Source organism: Opisthorchis viverrini, assembly GCF_000715545.1.
Source record: "Opisthorchis viverrini unplaced genomic scaffold opera_v5_186, whole genome shotgun sequence".
NCBI classification, from domain to species: Eukaryota; Metazoa; Platyhelminthes; class Trematoda; order Opisthorchiida; family Opisthorchiidae; genus Opisthorchis; species Opisthorchis viverrini.
The window spans coordinates 644151-664904 of record NW_008751844.1 but is presented as its reverse complement, the minus strand read 5'-3'; the positions used below and the strand labels follow the sequence as shown (position 1 = coordinate 664904).

At 46.8% G+C, this 20754-nt stretch overlaps 2 protein-coding genes across 2 annotated transcripts in view; one reads left to right on the top strand and one right to left on the bottom strand.

Moving 5' to 3' along the window:
* Positions 1–20754, top strand: part of T265_07815 (hypothetical protein) — a gene marked incomplete at both ends in the record, with an annotated part of 41654 nt that overhangs the window by 17995 nt on the left and 2905 nt on the right. Inside the window, 8 exons of the mRNA XM_009173444.1 lie at positions 1894–2047; positions 6887–7049; positions 7661–8938; positions 9624–9937; positions 10405–10628; positions 12749–12968; positions 13877–14036; positions 18595–19190. Of these exons, the coding sequence (XP_009171708.1) occupies positions 1894–2047; positions 6887–7049; positions 7661–8938; positions 9624–9937; positions 10405–10628; positions 12749–12968; positions 13877–14036; positions 18595–19190 (3109 nt within the window). The remainder of the gene's footprint in view (positions 1–1893; positions 2048–6886; positions 7050–7660; positions 8939–9623; positions 9938–10404; positions 10629–12748; positions 12969–13876; positions 14037–18594; positions 19191–20754) is intronic.
* On the bottom strand, positions 16829–18261 carry T265_07817 (hypothetical protein; the record flags this gene model as incomplete). The annotated part of the gene is made up of 2 exons (XM_009173446.1): positions 16829–17009; positions 18095–18261. 2 exons carry the CDS (start codon positions 18259–18261, stop codon positions 16829–16831), a joined length of 348 nt encoding a protein of 115 aa, XP_009171710.1.

The following is a 20754-nucleotide window of genomic DNA, read 5'->3' as shown; positions in this document are numbered from 1 at the left end:
CATGCCACTTACATTCCACGGAGAGATGCTGGATGTTGTGGAGCGTCTACATATCCTGGAAGTTGTATTGGTTCTGATTGTAGTGTGACGAATGAGGTCAATGCACGAATCTGCAAGACCCGGGTCGTGTTTGCTAATTTGAGACATCTGTGGTGTCAGAGTGGTGTATCCTTGAATCTCCTGGGACATGTGTATGAAGCTACAGTGCGGGCTGTTTTGTTGTGTGGCTGGGAGACTTGGCCTGTTCGAGCAGTGTAACTGAGACGTCTTCAGGTGTTCGGCAATCGTTGTCTCAGAATCATAGCTCGCGTGGGTTGGTGTCGGCGTATCCGTAACGAGGCAGTTAGAAAGTGAATGTTAGAAAGTTAGAAAGTGAACTTCCATTGAGTAATATGTCCAGCCAGCAGAATCAACGGTACCCAAACGTTTCGTACTATCCTTCGTTCCCTTCTGTCTTGCCAAATTCTTCTCACCTTTAGGCTTCCGCTATTCCAAATTAGACACGGAAAACAGCAGTCTTCTCGGTGGGTGGTAACTCGACATGCATAGTATATGGCCCAGCCACTTTAGTATGCAGTGCTCGGCGCATTGCTTGAATGAACTACCGTGTGCTTCACCAAAGCCCCTCATTGCGAATTCCCTGATTCCCGTCATAGATCTGAGACGTCGGTGGTCAAGACCCCGAAGATTTATCGTGTTCTCCACAACCGTACAACCATACAGCCTATCCTCCCGGTTTGGCTAGACCTGAGACGTCGTCAAGACCCCGAAGATTTATCGTGTTCTCCACAACCGTACAACCATACAGCCTATCCTCCCGGTTTGGCTAGACCGAAAATTGCACGTGTTACCCGACATCTTCGGTGTAAGGTCATGTGTATGGTATTCGGTTTAGATTCATCTATTGCTAGATGTAGGGAAGTCCAGCTTATCAAAGCAAATATTGAAAGGACTACCTTGGTCCACCTGGTCAGTTTTGTTCGATCGATCCCATGTTACGTAACCTGGTTACCTCTGTGGCTCATTCCGCCTCAGCTTAGTGTAGTCACACAATGCGTGTCTTTCAGTCCAACTCCGGAGAAGATTGTTCTGGCGCACTGATCGGAGAGACCCATGTGATGCCACAGCAGAGCGGATAGCAGCTTCAAATGATCTCAACGACTCGGAAGAATCTGAATGGCAAATAAAACTCGATGTTTTATTCATGGATGAACAACCGTTTGCAGCGGCCTACTCGTGATACTAATGGAAGCAGCCACATTCTACGTAATTCGAATTCCAATGACCATTGTTCTCTCGGGGCCGATTTCGCTAAAAGAAAATGGCCAAAAGGTCTGTGACTGGTAACTGCTGTTTCTTTCGGGTAGAGACACACCACACCCTGACAGACATCGTCCAGTTATGAACCCAGTGATGGTCTCATATCAATGATTGCACCTTCACTACGTGGCTCAAACAAGCCACTGCCTGCAAGAGAATCGAAGCTGTTCAACGTCAGCGAACTGGTTAAACTGTCGCCTCCAGCTTGTAACCGTGGGCGTGACTACACAAGTTGGAACCAACTTGCTTTTAGTGTAAAATTTGTGGCTGAAACTTTGGACCGAACTGACGAAAAGATGAATGGAAATGTCCTGTGTTAGCTGGACTGGTTGGGTAGCTGATGATAGTGGTGGTACTCACCGGCACTTTGTGGACAGTCAGGCCTCTTTAAGCGAACTTGGAATCAGTCTGCCCATTGGACGCTAATACAACGCTCATACCGAGGACATTGTGTCTCTACCATCTTCACGGTAATGTGAGTATCTTGGTCTGGTAGGACTGCACATACCCGTCGCCAATTTGTCTTTTTTCTGTGTTGTATCGTGCATCGCCTTCCTCACCCTTTCTTCACAGCGGCTATCCCTTCAGACCGTATGGAAAGCGTGGTTGAATTGTCAAATTTGCGCAAGAAGTTAATTCTCAGCCCAACACTGGCGACGGCGCAATTTCTAGAACGACGACGCTATCCCTACTTCTTTCGGACAATACCAGCGATGACTCAAGCCAAGTGAGTCTGTGTAGTTGTCATCTTGTTAGGGTGGGAATGATAGTCCTTTTATTCGGGAAAGGATGATCATTGTACGCGAGATAGCTATACGATCACTCGGTTTTTACGATAACTCAGTCGATTTGATACGGTTTTCAATGCGGTCAAAATACCCAGGTCAGGAAACAGCCCAACGAATATCTGTGTCACTTGATTCATCAACATTCTCCTCCTCAATGTAACTCAAGCGTTTCGGCAATCATTGTTGAATCATAGTTGTAATACTACTACTAATAATGATTGCTCAGGTGTAGCACCCATTCACTGCATGGCTGCCATATCACCCGAATGAAGCACGAAGAGTGAGAAATTGCCCCCAAACCTAGACAGCAGGAGTCGAGATGCAGAGGTTGGGTTCGAACTTCGGATCTTCCAGTCAGTATGCTCGCACCCTTGAGCTGTGTCGGGGTCAACTCGTTAAATCCGCGAACTCATGTACCTATTCCCTGTTGACCTTGCAACATCCACCATCCCCTATCCGAAATTGCTCTGCTTGTGTGTGTGTGTGTGTGCATATCTATTTTCCATGCCTTTCCGCTCAAGTAGCAGTTCCCCGAGGATTGTCTTCTCCAAGTATACAGCTCGTTGTTAGTGCATTACCGCCGAAAGTAGACGTCAACGAATTGCTCAAATTTATGGTTCTGGAGAACATGGACTTTGAATTGTAGAAAGGCGTCAGCGCTTGTCAGAATACGAGTCCATTGACGGGGCAAGTTGTGGTGAGCTAGATCATTCCGCGGGAGTAGAAGGTGAAGAGTATCCTTTTTTAGAAATGGAAGTACCCAGTTTCATTTTGGGAAAATCGGTAGGACAAAGCATCAACGAATTTTCCTTCATATTAGCCTGTTTTACCTCGGTTGTAGGGAAAGTACAGCTCGAGACGTGTGTCCCTAACAGGTAGAGCGCGCGACGGCTTGGCTGGTTCCGAGGATACGTGTTCATCAGAGGAGGTGAGCGCAGTAATCACCCTATTCAGTATGCTATAGATACGACACTGGCCGGTTCTACCAAAGTTTGCCTTCCGTTCTGAGCAACCGATTCCGTTAGACCACAACACTAAGACAGTTGCAACAGAAAACAAGTTGCCTAACTATTTTTGTGGTGGACCTTCAATCCACATCAGTGGAAACTTCGAATGGAATCATTTCTCACTTCTGAGGTTCCCGACAAGGAAATTACGCGTTGGTTTCACGATCCCGAATATCAAAGAAATAATCAGGTACTATTTACGCGGAGGTGAGTAGATTTACACAACACGTCCTTGCGAAAGTCTGACCCGCACGGCGCAGTGTCAAAGTGTCAAAGAGTGAAATGTTAGCACGTCAGTGTGAACCTCCCTTCTAAGGCCAATCTCGTGATTCTAGTTGGCGCTGCGATCACACCGACATCGCGACAGAACAAGTCAGAGTAGGTCCGGCAGTTGGGACACGAACACTCACGGTTAAGTAGGCCAATGTCACACACCAGTAAGCCGAACTGCCGGACTGGGCGGCATGGTTAATGGCGGCGGGTACCGACAAGAGACCAACAGCGCACAGGCGGCGTAAGCAAATAAATGGGAGAATTATAGTGATGGCAGGTTGGATTCCCTATTCACTTTCTCTAGAACGGTTTCAGGCAACACGGTCTTTCAGCTACATGACTGAGTCCCGAGTGTGAGGTGGTCTCAGCTTGTGGAAGGCGGGTATGGAAATTATTCCACTATTTATTTCCCTTTGATTTCTAATCAGAAACCTGGATTCTTGTCATTCTTTTCGATTGAGTAGCTTCGGGAATCCATTGGTAACCAGTTGCGTCAGATTTGCTCTGTCGAGTTCCGAGAAGTTTCGGCTCCCCCCATCCAATGAGATGTAACCCACCGGATTAATCTGATGGAGACAAAGAAAGATTACTACAACCGTATTTATAGGGTCATCACAGAATGTTCCAGAAGGTCGTGCAAGAATCTCCGCGAGGGGGCGAGAAGCGTCGAGCCAAAGATGCTCGATCCAGATTGGCTGGCATTCTGGCCAATCAGAACATGGCTTCGCTTGGTCCGTAGCCCGCACGCGGCACATCCGTTCAATTGGCGTGATGTTCAGTTATTTGGGGCGGCTGGCCTCAGGACAGCCCTTGAGAAACATCACCGCACAGCGCTCGAGAATGGGTGAACAAAAAGCGATCTGGTTCCCTTTGTTCTATTCCATCTGTTATTCCTTCGGATATCCAGACTCATTGGTCAGGATTGAAGTAGTCAACTACATTTATACACGGAATGTGGCAAAATATCCTTTGTATTGGCGTGACAAACACGATATGTTGAATCACCTATTCTTAACGAGACGGTGGTTGTTTTTCTGGCAAGAAAGATTCCTACGTTGAATGTGATACGACTCTCCAAGATTCTTGCAGAGAGTAAAAATAGTCATTCAGCTGTAAAATTCAGTGTTCAGATACTCTGCTCCCGAAGGAACCACGAGGGTTCAGATACTGCCAGTCGAGATGTCAGGGTTGGATTCGCAAACACGGATCTTCCGGTTAGTAAGTTTGCGCCCTAACCACCGAGCCACCTCGAGTTTCAAACATTTGACAAGCGAGACACGTGTGTTGCGTCTACCCCACTAAGGCGCTCCAGATGCATTCGAGTTATTATACCTGGACAGACGAACGTGAAGTAGGTTTCCCCACAAAGGACGACCCAGTAACTGTCCTGGTTGTGTCAATCAATCGATTCCTTTGTCAGGACTTCTCGGTCAGGTAGCTTCATCGGTTCTTGCAAACTGCTGAACAGCTTTTGTTGTTTGGTTCCAGCTGGTCGAGGTCACCCAGAATAATTATGCAAGGACCGTTCAAACAAGACCCAGTGCAAAATGTTCACTATTGGTCCCAGTTCACGGTAGGTAGCGCCACAGGCTGTTTGTGCTAAGCCGCACGTGCACTCATCTGAACCCGGTGTAAATCCGAGGGAATAAAAACCAAGGGTTGGCAGGCGAAGGCAATGGGTAATTCAAGTGTGGACAGCTAAAAATTCGAGACACAAAACGGTTGCGAAAGGTGGTATGATGGTTCGCACAACGCTTGAGACGCTCGTGATAGCCATTAGAGTATGGTTCTTCAGAGAAAATAACCTCTAGCTTGTACGCGCCCACAACCAATACACCTTCACCATTGGATTCAAAACTGCAACATGTGACCAACTTCCTCAGTATCTTGCCTTTTATTCGTAAAACCAAATCCTGTCTGCCGGAGCCTCCACGAATTGTCCACAGTTGATGGCTGCTGACCAGCAAGTTTCCGTTCACACTTGTGACCCAAGAATACCGAAATTTAGATCGCGCGGTAATGATCGTCACTGATGATTCTTACATGGAGCATATTTTTCTTCAAAGACTGCCATTTAGTAGCTACGTAGTGTGCCCACCCTATGGTGGGCTGTGACGATTATCGTTTCCCAGTAAACTGTGGTTGTTTTTATGACCTAACGATTTCCACGACCCCACTATCTGTGAAGAGGTTGATCAGTCATAACACAGAAGATGACCGATAAGATGGCACAACTTCGAAAGAAGCCCTAAAGTTTCGAGCGCGATTGAGGATCCGACTGGACACCTTTGTCACTCTGTTAAGTGCGTGCGAAAATGGCCAGCCTGAGTGAGTGAGTTCTTGTGTGGGACCTTTGTCAAATTCAGTGTAGACTCATATTAAGATACCATACTTTATTAGCAAGTTGACTTCCCATCATCCCATCCACGTGGTCCAGAAAAAGTTTTCCTTCCCCTCCTATTCAGTCTGCTGCGAATGTACTGAATTTGGCCAGTGACATAACCACATCACGAGAAGAGGTTCAAATCAAACGAACTTCCACAATCGCACCCTGTTGCCATAACGAGTATCTGAATCAGGTGACGATTGATTCTGACCTTGTGGGTGTTGATCATGCGTAGGTGAGGTGGTGGATCGAAAACAACGTTGATTTCTCTACTCCTGATCTATTTTTAACTCAAAAGATGAAATGATCAAACAACAAATAGTTGTTTTCAGTTAATCCACAGACAATCCGTGGACGGGAACGCAAGTGTTAGTCGTGGTTATCCTCCACCTTTATGTTCGATTGTATGCCTCTTGAAAAACTACAACAGTTGGCTAACGTTCGAGCCTTCACGGACTCAAGATTGCTCAGTGGTTAAGGTGCGAAACCGCTGACCAGAAGGACCGTGGTTCGAACCCGATATCTGCATCTCCACGGCTCCTGTCTAGGCAACCTGGCAGTACTTCAGCCCCCATGTTTTCTCCGGGTGGCGTGGTAGCTATGCACCGAAAGTGTGTTACATCTAAACACTTTATATTTGTTTGTTCCTATTACAACTTTCGCGTGGCGTACGAAACCGCTACCAGAAGGACCGTGGTTCGAACCCGATATCTGCATCTCCACGGCTCCTGTCTAGGCAACCTGGCAGTACTTCAGCCCCCATGTTTTCTCCGGGTGGCGTGGTAGCTATGCACCGAAAGTGTGTTACATCTAAACACTTTATATTTGTTTGTTCCTATTACAACTTTCGCGTGGCGTACGATCAGTGAAGATTGATGTGAGCGTCGCGCAGGACGCCACGAATCGGACCAAACAACGAGTACCTTCATTAGAAATTGAATAGCTTTGGTGATATTGGTTGCAACAGTATGTAGTACCTGTCAGCCCAGTCAAAGACAAGAGCACCGCACGCGACCGTGCCTAATTTCTGTCTTCTTCAACTTCACTAACGACCTTGTTTCTCGTCCTTTCTCGTTACCGTCCACCCTCTCCCGCCGCTATTTCCAATCTAGCTATATTCTCCTTCGTCTATTTCTCAAATGGAACTGGCGTCGCTTGGTCATCCTACGCAAACGGGATCACTTCTTCAACGCGCGTCTTTTCCAGGCCAAGAATATCGAAATAATCGATATGCAGTTGGAAGAGCAGCAACTGACCTATAAGAAGGCTCGACATGTATGTTTGCTCCCCCTTGCGTTTGTTATTTGATCGTTTGTGTCCAAGAAATTCCAATTCTGGCCGATCAATCTGTAGGCGTTGCCACTACCAACGTAAATGGGACACCTAAGAACCTTGTGTGGCTCACTACCTCGATAGTTCGTTTTGTGCTCTGCAGTTCGCAACATATCCACACTCGCTCTTTTCCATAAAACCACATCATTCCCTTTATAAAAACCCGCATAAGAAGATCACCATCCGTCCAACTCCTACTGTCTCCAGACGGTCCCCCACTACTCACAAAATGCCAGTAGTTTCTCATGAAACCGGTCGCAGTCATTCAGCTCATGGCTTTAGGATGCGTGCTCCACATCGTTGCCACATTCTGTGATTGCATGTGTATGTATGACTCATTAGGTGTTCACACTCATTGGTTGTCAAAGTTGCCCTAATTTGCTGAAGCTAAACATCATGTTATGTCATACAGAGGCGTGGATTTCCAGGATATTTTGGTTTAGACTGGTGTCGTTTCTTTGGCTTACTGTCGTTCAAATTTCTACCCACCATTTCTTCTCGCTAAATTACCTAGTAAGGCCGCCGTTGATTTTTCTCCATGTATTCTGTTTCAGTCTTTGGAGAATTTAAAGAAGTTGAATAGTCGCATCTTCGTCGTGGAATACGAGGCCGTCGGAACCTACCGCGTTCTGTGTGCCGCCTACCACCTAGGCATGCATTTCGATGCCGGATACGTTTGGTTCCTGAACCCCTGGCTTAGTGATGGCTGGTGGCAACATGAGAGCCTCTCCGGAATAAAAGAATGCACTCATCAGCAAATAGCCAATATCAGCTCATTCACCTTCTCCGTCGGACATCAGTGGATGATTCCTGACCTGTATTTCTCCGAAGATGAGTTAATTGTCTCGCCGCCATCTTCGTCCTCATCTACCAATCACTCTGCTGACCGTAGTGACCTCGTGTTTCACAACAAAACCTCGTCTCTACTTAACGTTGGAAACACAAAACGGCAACATCCCGGGGCTACAAAACAACGCCCGAAGCGCCAGGCTGTAGGGGATCGGAGTCGCATTTCTGCTGCTTTGAGGAACTCTTCGCATAGCTACAATCTCTTCGACGACAGCAACCAATCTAAATGGTACCAGGCCTATACGACCGATGCGGTGATTGCGCTCGGCGTGGCAGTGGTAAATCTCTTAAAGAGTAACCCATGGGCGCTGTTCGAATTAGATAGGCCTCAGATTGCAGAGACCTTGCGTGACTTGGTGTCACAGACAAACTCTGCTCCGTTCGGTCTGTTCAAAACGTACTTCATCTCCTCACTCTTCCGCAGTCCACTCGGACTGCACTTCAACTCTTTAAATGAGCGTGTGGCTAGCCACTGGGTGGTAAAACAAACACGGGGCAACACAACTGTGCCCGTGTTTTGGTGGAGCGTCATCCAGAAGCAATCACAACAACCACTGGTGAGCGCAGCTCATCATAATCAGTCGACAAGCCAGACTACTGATTCGAAGGCGAACAGTACAGTTGATGGAGAGGTGAGTGACCAAAACAAGACGAATGTTGAGATTCAAGATCTGCTCGACGCGTTCGCCTCATTCGAACGCCATACTTCGATGAATATTGCCGACAAGGTTGACTGGAGTCGAAACGGAGGACCTCCACCTGATGGGTCTCAGGTCGCAGATACCTGTGCTTTCCCATTTCTAAGCAACACACTGAGGATGGGATGTACCGGGGCAACGGTGTTCGTCGCTGTATCTATCACCCTGGTTTGCCTGATCCCCGTTATTCTGGCCAGCTTACATTATCGAAGAAAGTTACGCGAGGCAGAGCGGCTAACAAGAAAGCCGTTCGAGGAATTGTGTGAAGAGTTGGCCGATCTTAATGTAAGTGGTTGTAGAGATTCCTGGTTGAGTTTCCGTTTGTTTTTACCCCATATTTGATTACTTTTCATTTGGAGAGGCAGTCACTTCCGCCGTAGAATCCGGAAACACAGGAATACTCCTTTTTTTCGTTGAAAAGGCTACCATTTTGGTGGTAGTCTCCCGAATCGAAATGGAGACACTTTCTAGTTTTCCAAGCAGCCGCTTCACTCTCACAGAAGAACTAGACCTCTAACATCAGACTGAACCGTTCAGTCGCATCAAATGGTGGATATCACCACTGCCGACTCTCCTGACTTGGCTTGGCCGCGAGTTCGACCTGGCTTACGCGAATAGCGTCATTCACATTTGTTGCAGTTCTTGGTGAAGCAATGATATTTTAGACTTCCAAACAGTTTTTCGTCGTTATACCGACTGCAATTTTCGTGTCCTCTGGTGGTGCTTCTCTCACTGGGGCTAGGTGGTACAATGAAAGCTCACGATTACGTCCACGCATGTGTGTTAATTACCGAAAGAATTCATTCTGTGTAAACCAATTACACACGAACAAATGTTGTCTAAGACACCCGATTTACCTTTCAGAAATCCCCTCTTCGAAGGGGTATTTTAGTACCCTTTAGAGATGTTCTCCCGATAGCAAAAAATCATACTCATATTAGCCCACTCTGTATTCATCTTGTTGTTCCAGATTCCAATGGAGGCAGTCGTGCTCAACCGCCATATTGGCCAGGGTGCGTTCGGTTTGGTTTTTGGCGGTGAGGTCAAAACGAACGGGACCTGGGAGGCTGTCGCGGTCAAAGTACTCAACGAGAAGGCGACCTACGAGGGGAAAATCGACTTTCTGTCCGAGGCCAAACTGATGCGTTCTTTGGAACACCGCAACGTCGTGCGGCTCATCGGGATCTCATTGAATTTGAAAAACACTATTTATTTGATCATGGAGCTGATGTTGCTGGGTGACTTGAAGACATATCTGCTGTCTCGACGTATCCTAGCTCAACGGTAGGGTTCTTTTTGCGAAATTTCGTGGTTGGCTTGGGCATTTCACTGTTGTATTCAGTGCAAGAGTAACCAACGCATTTATCTTATGCTGATTTCTTATTCGATTCGATTTCTGAATCAATGAGGCGGTACTGTGAGGAGTTACTGGGTTTGTGCGCCCCGCCTTTTGGTTGGCTAGAGATCCCATCGAAAGTGGCCTCCATTCATTACGTTCAGATCACGGTATTCCCTTCGTTTTGAGGCTTAACTCGAGATACATTTTACGATCTCCTTTTTAGTGATAGTATTGAGTAAAGTACCCGCAGCGAGAATACAATGAGCAATATTCCTTCTAGATTACCTAGGAGTTGAGTTACCTACTCTTGAGAAACCTATGAACGACTTTATGCATCGAACGATTTGGTGCAGTCTGCTGGTTTCTACTAGATGCCAGTCACCATCTGTTTGGTTCTCATTTCATTCTTCAGGTCCCCCGACCACGAAGATATTCGTCCCAGCACGCTGACAAACATGAGCATCGACATCGCGCAAGGAGTTCAGTATTTGCATAGCAAGAACCTAATTCACCGGGATATCGCCTGTCGTAATTGCCTGGTCGCATCGGATCACGTTGTCAAGATTGGCGATTTTGGGCTTACACGTGAGAGGACCACAAACCGACCCGATGGGTATTATCGTTTCACCAGAAATTGTAAGTTGCTTGTCGGTTGGAAATTCTGATAACGACTGTTCGCATAGCCCAATGATTTCGCTCGGTCTATGGATCTCGAGATAGTTCAGTGGCAGGCGGGGCTAATGACCAGATGGCCCGTGGTTTGAACTCAACTCTGGCTCTCGTTGCCACTGTCTGGGTTTATGCTCTATCTCAACCCTCGTCTTCTCCCTCGAGTTGCATTGAAGTGGTGCCGTAGCTGGATGATTCGCTGTCAATTCACCACTCTTTCATCACACTTGACAATGAGGAATTCTGAATAACAGGGCCGAATAAGACAAACTGTTGCTTTGTCCAACTCGTTTTGCTTGACTATCCACCGGTGATTATAGCCTACGATGTTCAAGATAGTTCAGTAGTTGAGTTGGGAAATTACTGACCGGAAGGACTGCGGTTCAAACCCAACCTCTGCTTTTTGACTGCTACAAACAAATTCACAGTATCTCAGCCCTAGTGTTTCCTTCGGGTGACATGGAAGCTATGTATGCACCGACATACAAATTACAGTATCTCAGCCCTCGTGTTTCCTTCGGGGGAAATGGAAGCTATGTATGCACCGAAGGGCTGTTACAGCTGAACAATTTGATGTCGTTCCAAGCATTTTGCGAGCTTCGGCTAAATCATGTACTGCACCTGTTGCCATTCTGACTATGCGTTTCACTAGGCATCTTTAACCGTTGTTCGACGTTATTACGAACCTGATCAGTGTGAACGGTTCCTCCCTCTCCTACCAATACATTTGTATAGTCTTCTATTATGGTACTACATATAAAGTTTGCGAAGATTCCTGATCGGTCCACTACCCATTTCGCTCTTCTTGAGTTTCTTCAGGTAGGCCTGGTTTCCAAACCTTCGTTAACTCATGTGGATGATGTCAACGAGAAACCCAAATGATTTTTGACCGATTCTGTGGTTTGTAGTTAATTTTGGTTCGGTTAAGTCTCCCTATGATTATTTCTGCACAGTTATACGGTTCTCTGCAATTGGTTGGTGCAGTCCAACTCTCTCAAGACACTTCCCGTTCACATCACTCTCGTTTGAACATTAATCCTGTCCTAGAACAATTATTCTGGTGAATCCATTCTAAAGAGTAGGTTTGGCCCTCGTTAAAGCTCGTCAGCAGCCCTTGGTCGTGTTCTGGATTGAACTCCGGACATTTGACATGTGATGCGAGCTCACGCTGGACACGTCTGAACTGGTGAACGTGTTCACGATTGTGTTATCAAGAGACTCCTTCTTCCTAATGAGACATTACTTCCTTACGTTGCCCTCGGTGCAATCATTCTAGCGAATATTATCGCTAACGCCAAATCATGGCTCATTTTCCTCTTCTCAGTTTAGGCTCCCGGAATAAATAGCTATCGCGTCCATTGAACAGCTGCTTGGCGAACTATCTACGTTGCTTACTTGGCCGTAATATCGAGCACTCAGTGTGGGATGTTTTAACCCATTACAAAGACTGTAAAATGACCACCCTGTAGAGAGTTTGACCACTTAGATTCCGGCTACAGTAGCGGCATAAACACTAGGATCAAGTACACATTCCCCAAAGATTCTTTGCATTTCAGTACACTCGAGTGAGTGACACGACAAACCCACGACCGGTATAGAAGTCGCGGGTTCTTTACTGAGTGGACCGTGTTTGGGGGGGGGCGTTTCTGACATCTTAGTTGCCCGTGCGTAGTCTTAGATGATGTTGAAGCCCCTCCGTTTTCGTGAATACTGCCGGTTCTGACACAGCTCTATGAAGAGAATTCACTCAACGAATGAGGCTGGCATTTTGTATGTTGCTCTGAATGAGGCTTTCTTTGCTTTGCTTTTCTATTTCTGAAATCTATCCTTTCAGGTGAACTGCCTATACGGTGGATGTCTCCAGAAGCTGTGCAATACGGCATGTTTAGCGTGCAGTCCGACATTTGGTCGTATGGGGTGCGTAGTCTTAGATGATGTTGAAGCCCCTCCGTTTTCGTGAATACTGCCGGTTCTGACACAGCTCTATGAAGAGAATTCACTCAACGAATGAGGCTGGCATTTTGTATGTTGCTCTGAATGAGGCTTTCTTTGCTTTGCTTTTCTATTTCTGAAATCTATCCTTTCAGGTGAACTGCCTATACGGTGGATGTCTCCAGAAGCTGTGCAATACGGCATGTTTAGCGTGCAGTCCGACATTTGGTCGTATGGGATAACACTGTACGAGATTGTCACTTTTGGGGTCTTCCCCTACAGTGACATGTGTGATGTCGAGGTGGTAGAGCGGATCAAACGAATGGAATTCAGCATTTCGGATTTCTTGCCAGCAAGTGCCAGAAACACCGTTGTGTAAGTTTCGCCTGCGCTGGTGACTTTCCGACAGACTGCCTTGTCTTTAGGTAGGGATGAGGCTTTGCACCCAGATTTTTCCTGAATATGAAGCTACTGTGCACTCATCAGCTGATTACGGTTTCATTCTAGTCGACAGTTCTCAGTAGTGTTCATCGGCCTGAGCAGATTCCAGCTTGAAACCTTGTGGCGAGAACTTTGAACGTCGCATAATTCAGCCACGGTGATTGGTCTGCAGTGCGATTGGCTTGCATCTAGTCATGATGTAAAGTTGATCGGTGTTTCCTAAGAGCAATGACCCAATCAGATAGAAGATTAAACGGGACACTCGTCTGCATGCATTCTGGATGTTAGACCCGAATGGTTCTCTCCTTTCGGATTGTAGTCACTGCAGTGCACGGCGCAAACACGCCTCAGTCTTCAATTTTTTAACATATCATAGTTTTAACCTTTCTATAGATCCTTTCTATGTCCCAAGAATGACCGCGAAGGTTAGACTGACGGGGACTTTTACTCCTGTCGGTTTCACATTTTCGAGTGAGTGATCAACCATAAAACAATCCGTTTCGGTTCTGGTAGAAACCAGAATTACGCTTTTCTGTGCCTCAGAAGCGTGGAGATATGGAAGCCCCGTCAACGGTGATGGTGCCGATTACTAGTGAGCATCATTCGCCTTCATATGGAAACGGTGAATCTACAGCCTTCAAGGCACAAAGCCAATCTTCGCAATACCCCGTTACAGATCCCCCGTAGTTTTAATGATTCCCATGCAAGATACAACGTCCTTGTGGCGCATCAGTTGTATGGTCTATAATACCGACAAAAAATGTTAATAATCGATCTCGGTTGTCTCCCTTATCCATGAATTGTAACTAACTCACTAGTGTTTCTCTGTTTCGCCACACTAGTTGGAACCTCATACGACTCTGTTGTCAACATCAGTTTGGTGATCGACCTTCGTCGATGGACCAAGTACTACAGGTACTGTACGATTATCCGGAATGCGTTCGTCCGTTCCTCACAGATGAGCCACCCAAACCCACCCTCGTCACGGATCAAACGCCCCTGGTGAGTCCAAATATAACCTCCACCACTACGACCCGTTGAGAAAGAATTTGTTTGAGGGCATCACACCGGACTCTAAACAGCCAGAATGCTGATTCGTGGGACTTTTCCGGTGTGAATTCATGATTTCTTGTCGCGTTTTCATCTCCCAGGACTAACAGTAGATAGAATACTCGATAGGATTGACTAAAAATTGGAATTAAGACTAATCTAAGTAGCTCGTGACCAGCTGGAGTTTTCTCACCTATGGTTCTAACACTTAGTCTGCATGAACAAATTGAGTCCACCAACGAACTGAAATCTAGTTCACCCGGTACTACTCCCTTAGTTTGACTCAGAATGTAAATCATGTAGTTCGATTTGGTACACGAGTGACTTGTTTATCTATGGGAGATCACAATGTGAACCGAGGCCCGCATCTCAGGTAGCGTAGAGTTCATATACTTTGCTATAGTGATAACAGCAATACTCATTCAGCTGTAACACCCTTTCGGTGCCTAGCCGCCGTTATACCACCCGAAGGGAGCTCGAAGGCTGAGATGCTGGCGGATTTCCCAAGCCTATATAGTAGCGATCGAGATGCTGTGGCTGGGTTCGAACTCGTGGCCTACCTATCAGTAGGTTCGCGCCCTAACCACTAAGTTACCTGGAGTCCATCTTGCTACTAAAAGGAGCGATTCGAAAGTAACGGACTTCCGGGAAATCTCTTTTGTAATTTCAGTTATGCAGTGCACGCGCGACGTTTGCCCTCGAAAGCGGTGCTTGCGTATGTTTGAATTCCACCAAAATATTAGTCAGCTTTGGCGATCCGTGTTGCCTTCCTTCAGTTGGCGGGGATGACAGTTTTTTGTTAGACGGAATATACTCGTGGAACTCATGAGAACAACGAAGGTAGCCTTCTTGGCTAATACATCGCAAGTTGATGGAGTACCAGAAATCACGTGAAACAAGGGTTAACATCAAGGGGTTAGACTGTTTCCTGGTCCCCGAGAATAAAGTACTGCATTAAAATTAGTCTTGTTGAGTCCGTTCTTCTGGCATAAACAGTTCGGTTTTAACGTAGGAAAAACTGTATTGATTTTCCGTTATTCAATCGCCTATAGTTGTGTAGAACATGAAGAGCATGTGCTTCGAGCCTTCTTGGAACTATAAGCTGGAGCCACCATGCCTGAATGGTTGAATGGTACTCCGAACAACTTTGGTGGCGAATAGACCTGTTGTTCCTTGACCAATGTGGTGGTTACCATGCCCTGTGAGAAATCACAAGTTAGTGGACCGGGTTGATGAGATCTTGGAATTCCAGATTGAAAGTTCATCTTTTGAGTGAGGCTGATCTGTGCTGAAAAGCCAAGGGTCACCGCCCATCTGATGAACTTTTATGATGTCTCAAACCGGTAACTCCCCGGTTAGTAGTTTGAATGCCTAACGAGCGGCGGTCAGCAGTGGAATTCACTCGCACTTAGACAGGGTATACCGCCCCTCTTCCTTCAATCCTGGTATCCACATCACTTGGTCACGCGTGTTGTTACTCCCCCTCTGAGCTATCCATAAACTGTTAGTAGTGTGGGGAATCCGAGAGTTTTCAGTGGGATTTTGTTCTGTAAGTTTCGTTAGATGCCCATTGTTGGTGGTTCCAATAGGGATGAAACAGCTGTACAGCGCTGCTCAGTTTTTCAACATAACGGCTTCGCTTACGGATTATATCTCCAATGAAAACTTCTGGTTGTTTTTTTGGGTTGTACAAACGTTCTCCAAGGAAGCTGTACACATCATCATCATCATCTGAGACAACAACATCAGTGTTGACACCGACGATTCACTGCCGACGGCCAAAAAGTTTATTTAGTGTGTGCTTGAATCCTCAAAATAAAAAAAACGAGAGGAGGGACCTGGTGCCCGCCAACCGAAGCATTTTGATATACCTACACTGCCAAGAGCTCAATGGGGAAACTGGCAATACAAGTGCCACTAACACCGGTTACCCGCCATTTCTTGCTATGTCTCCGACCAAACGCATGAGAGGGATCACAGCGACCCCGTCCAGGAGGGCGGACGACACCAACAACGCCGACGCCCTTCTGCCAAAACGTATACTGTTCACCTCACAGTTTTCAGCATTCTAAAGGAGTCAGCGTCTCAGTAGAGGATGTTTCGGCAAGTTTAACAGATTGTCGAGCCACCGAAATTGATGTATTGATCATGCGTTGCCTGATGGACACCACACCTGCAGAAAGCTTACGGTGGTCGGCCTTTGCGTACGCATGGTTTCGTTTGCTTAGTTTGCACAACCTACTCTGAACAGAATGTCGGAATTGATCCATTGCTTCTTCATGCATTCCACACCTTCAAAGTGTGTAGTTGTGCTCCTTTCCTGTTCTTTAGGGTTTCCTTTCTCCAGGTCGAGTAGTCGGCGCGCGCTTCAATTGTAATATTCCTTCCCAGCTGGCCTCCTTGCCTGTTGTCGCTGTGTAACGTATGCGTTATCTGATGAACTACAGAATAGGGATTCTCCCTTTTTGAATAGTACTGTACCTGTGCCCAATTCAGGGTGGCGCAAGCAGAGAGGTTGCCGATTTTTGACCTGGAAGAGGAGTATGAAAGAGAGTACGGAAAGTCCAGGTGCTGTCGGTGTAACTCGCCTTCCACGATGGGAACCGCCTGATCCTCAGTGCGCTTAGTTAGGGACTGTTCAATATATGGTTGCTAGTCGTTGTCAATAGGGTTCTTTTTGTCTAAATTGCTTGAATGAGCATGTGGAGGTGTAGGCATCTCGATATGATTGTGTTAAGCTAGCACTAAGTCCCTTCGCCGTCCAGTTTTATTCTCTTCTTCACAATAGGGTTTTCAAATAAATCATGGTTGTACGGCAGTGAAGCATCAGTCTTGAACCCTGACATCATACTGTTGATGTTGATGATGAGTACCGTACTCGTTCTGACCAAGCATCCTCTGGGCCCAGCTGTTTCCGGACTTTTCCTTTAGGATCGCTTCGTTAACGTGAATCACGGATCTTGTCCTGATTGGCCACTCAAGGTCATTGTGTGCTTTCTTATCCCTTGATCCTCTAGTGCCGGTACGATTCACAAATCCCCAGTGTCTACTAAAGTTTTTGGAAACTCTTCACTTGTAAACTGTGCCGGACTTTTCTTTAGGATCGTTTCGTTAACGTGAATCACGGATCTTGTCCTGATTGGTCATTGTGTGCTTTCTTATCCCTTGATCCTCTGGTGCTGGTACGATTCACAAATCCCCAGTGTCTACTAAAGTTTTTGGAAACTCTTCACTTGTAAACTGTGGCTACGTTTTCTGGGGGATACCATGCCTAGCAATCTGCGAGTGTATCCGCTTGACGGCGGTTCCAGTCCTTGTATTAATCTTCTACGATGATAATGCATTACTTCTTGATGTGTACAGACAGGTCTACTGCCCCGCTGGCGAGGGCCGAGCTGGCATCTCCCATAGAAGCATCTGCGCTGCCGGATCGTCTGCCCGATGTAATTCACACCGCACTATTCACTCTCATTTGACTTGTCATACCTAGTCACTTAATTAATTCCCGAGCGTTGTGGATGCCGCTGTTAACACCAGCTATCAACACCACCCTCGTTAGGTTTCACCTCAACTCGAATGAAAAGAATCTTGTCTACTAATTGCAACAGTCAATGTACCTCTAGTTACCCACTACCCCAGTTCTTAGATTCCCCAGCACCGCCGAATTTATGCCGTCGCAGCGCATCCCACCTTCAGAGCCTTCAATCAATTCGAACAGGTGAATTTCTTTTTCGTTCTGACGATGCGCTTCATATAGCAAAACAGCATAGTAACAAGACGGTGCAAAAGTTTAGGGAAGATTCATTTCTAAGGTAAGCACACCTCGTGAGTCTCCACACACGTCCGAATAAGCAGTACCTCACCGGATTCAATTGTACAACCTGTTATCGCTGGTGATAAACTACGGTTTTTCGGCTTTGCACTGATCCCATCGCGGTTAGAAGATTCCATAAAACATACTCACTCATTTCTTGAGGGAAACTGATCTGTTATGACAATGTATAAATCACCGACCGCTTGTGCAAGCGAACTGATAGTCTACATTGAAAATCAATCGAGTCCAAAATCCATCCTCATGAGACACAAACCGATTGTCGCCAAACTGAGGGAACTGTGACCTTTTATCGGCGATAACAGGTTGTGTGTGTATGACCCCGGTCAAGCGGCACGTGTCCATCAGCGCGGTGCGCTGTTTATTCCAGCTGTATGGCTTGTATGATCAGAAGGTTCTGAGTCGCAGCGTGTGTTCACCTCCTCTTCTAATCACCTTGTTACTATGCTGTTTCGATTTATACGGCGCGTCTTATACGTGGTGACTGACGAGAGCGACAGGAGTGCTAAGGATAATCGTGCCTCCCACTGCTGTCATCCAACTGTTCGATACAACAAAGTTGTCGCTCCATGTAATCAACATGAGGTTCGCAATGACAATACTAGTCTTTGGTTCGTCATCACGTTGTTGAGCCTCAGCAGCAAATATAATCTATTCATTCTATTTCTTTTTGTTCAGGTTCAACCCGTTCTTGACGGTACCACAGTCCGGGCTCCTCCGATCTCCGGCTACTCAGTGAATGACAGTTGTGTTAGTGATATGGGCCTGGGCGCTGGCTTTCGCAACCTTCGTTGTTCGTCTGCGACCGATTTTCATCCACTTCAGAGCAGCTTGTCACTACAATTCGGAGATCAGCTGGAAGAGAACGCTCAGCGTGTTGTTGATACCGGAGTGCGCTATTATTATCCTCGCAGAAACCGCCTAAGTCATTCGTCACTTCACAATCTGGGCGGTGGAGGAGCTGGGGACTGTCTCAAAGCGTGCTCGAACCACAGTGTTGTGGTATCTTCAGCTTGTATTGGTGAACACAATCATGCTAACTTGTCCGGTTCGGCGTCTTCTGAATCGTCCTCATCATCTCAGTGCCCTGGTTTCTTTCTCCCACCCTCTGTACCCCAATCTCCACAGCAAGAAGCCCACAAGCCGCTTCTTTTGACCAGCACTGTCAATAGCTTTCGTGAGAGGACTGATGCCAAGATGTACAGCAACAATCGGCGGCGTTCTCCATCTTTGAGCCAGTCACCGGCGCTAGAAGGTCGCGCTGAGTCGTTGAAGTAAGTTGCTACTTTTCATCCTTTCCTCTTTCGTAGGTGTTTTTCCACACTGATCGATTTCCGGCCTTCAAAGCACTCTTGCAGTGCTTCGATCCCATATTTTGATTTTCGGTATTTATTTACATGTTCGACTACTTTGGCAACTTTCAGTGTGTCGTGTCAACAAAATGCGTAGCTACGAGCACCTGATCTGCAGTATGGTTACCTCTGTGGTGTCAACCAAGAGTTTGTGATCTAACGGTTAGGTGCTCAAACTACTAACCCGGGTGTCGCGGGTTCGAGAATTCCCGGAGTTTGGTGAGGTGCGCACGGCTAATCAATCCCAACGAGGATACAACGGCTGTGCGGTGCTTCTCGGCTTTTCAGTATAGATTGGCTTCACGTACAGGACGGAATCGCCCATAGGGTATTTGACTATCCGTTTTCAAACTGCAGCTGTCACCCATGAATTCCCAACAAGTTGACCAAGTGGCGCCATCATCATCATCATCAGAGACAGCAGTATCAGTGTTCACACTGATGCTTCACCGCTGTACAACCACAAAGTTTCTCTAATTACATCTGAAGCCTTAGAATGAAAAAAGTGAAAAGAGTGGATGATGAAGGGGACCTGGTACTGACCTGTCGCAAGCATTCTGGCGCGCCTGCACCTCCAAACGCTGAATCAGACAACCTGGAAAGAAACTGACAACACGAACACAACTGATATCGATAAACAGCCATTTCTTCCAATGTCTTCAGCCAGGCACTCGGAGGATCCCATCCTGGAAGGCGTGCCGCATCAACAACTCCCAAACTCTTTGTGATCTCTTTCACACCCTTCTGCCAAATCATACGTTGTCCACCTCGCGGTTTCCACTAGTCTGAATGAGTCACACTCACTCATCTCGGTAGACTGTTTCGGCATGTGTAGCACATGGCTGGGCCACCGTGGTCGATGGTGCTAGATGTTTTTGGCGGTCGAAGTACCAAGACCATCTAGAGACATGTAGTCAGTGAGCCAGCGGCTCTTTCGCTTGTTGACTGAATCCAACACTACCAGTCCTGTGAATAGCAACGTATAAGTTGGCAGGATGGTGTAAGTGAGCCTATAAAACTTCCTGTTGTCACTGGTGCGGTCCGCCAACACCGCGGAGACGTCCGCTGCTTGTAGTTAGTTGGAAACGCCCCAAGATATGACCGCAATCCAAGTCATTTTTCGAGTATTTGGATAAATTTGTGATTTTTGTTCTTGAGAAAGCCCTTCGCCGCGGAGCCTGAGGAGGGTTTTCAGTGCCGCGAACTCACCCCGGTCGGTCTCCAGTCCTGCCGCCTCCGCAACATCCTCGAAATCTTCCGGGAATGTCCGCACACTAGTACAGTTCCTTCGGTTTACTGTACGGCGAATATGCACACTATGGTCTGTCTGTCCGGGGTGTTGTCCCCTCCGCAACGTCCTCGAAATCTTCCGGGAAGGTCCGCACACCAGTACAGTTCCTTCGGTTTACTGTACGACAAATGCACACTATGGTCTGTCTGTCCGGGGTGGAAAGCATGCAAGGGCGTTGTCACCAATAAATCTCCG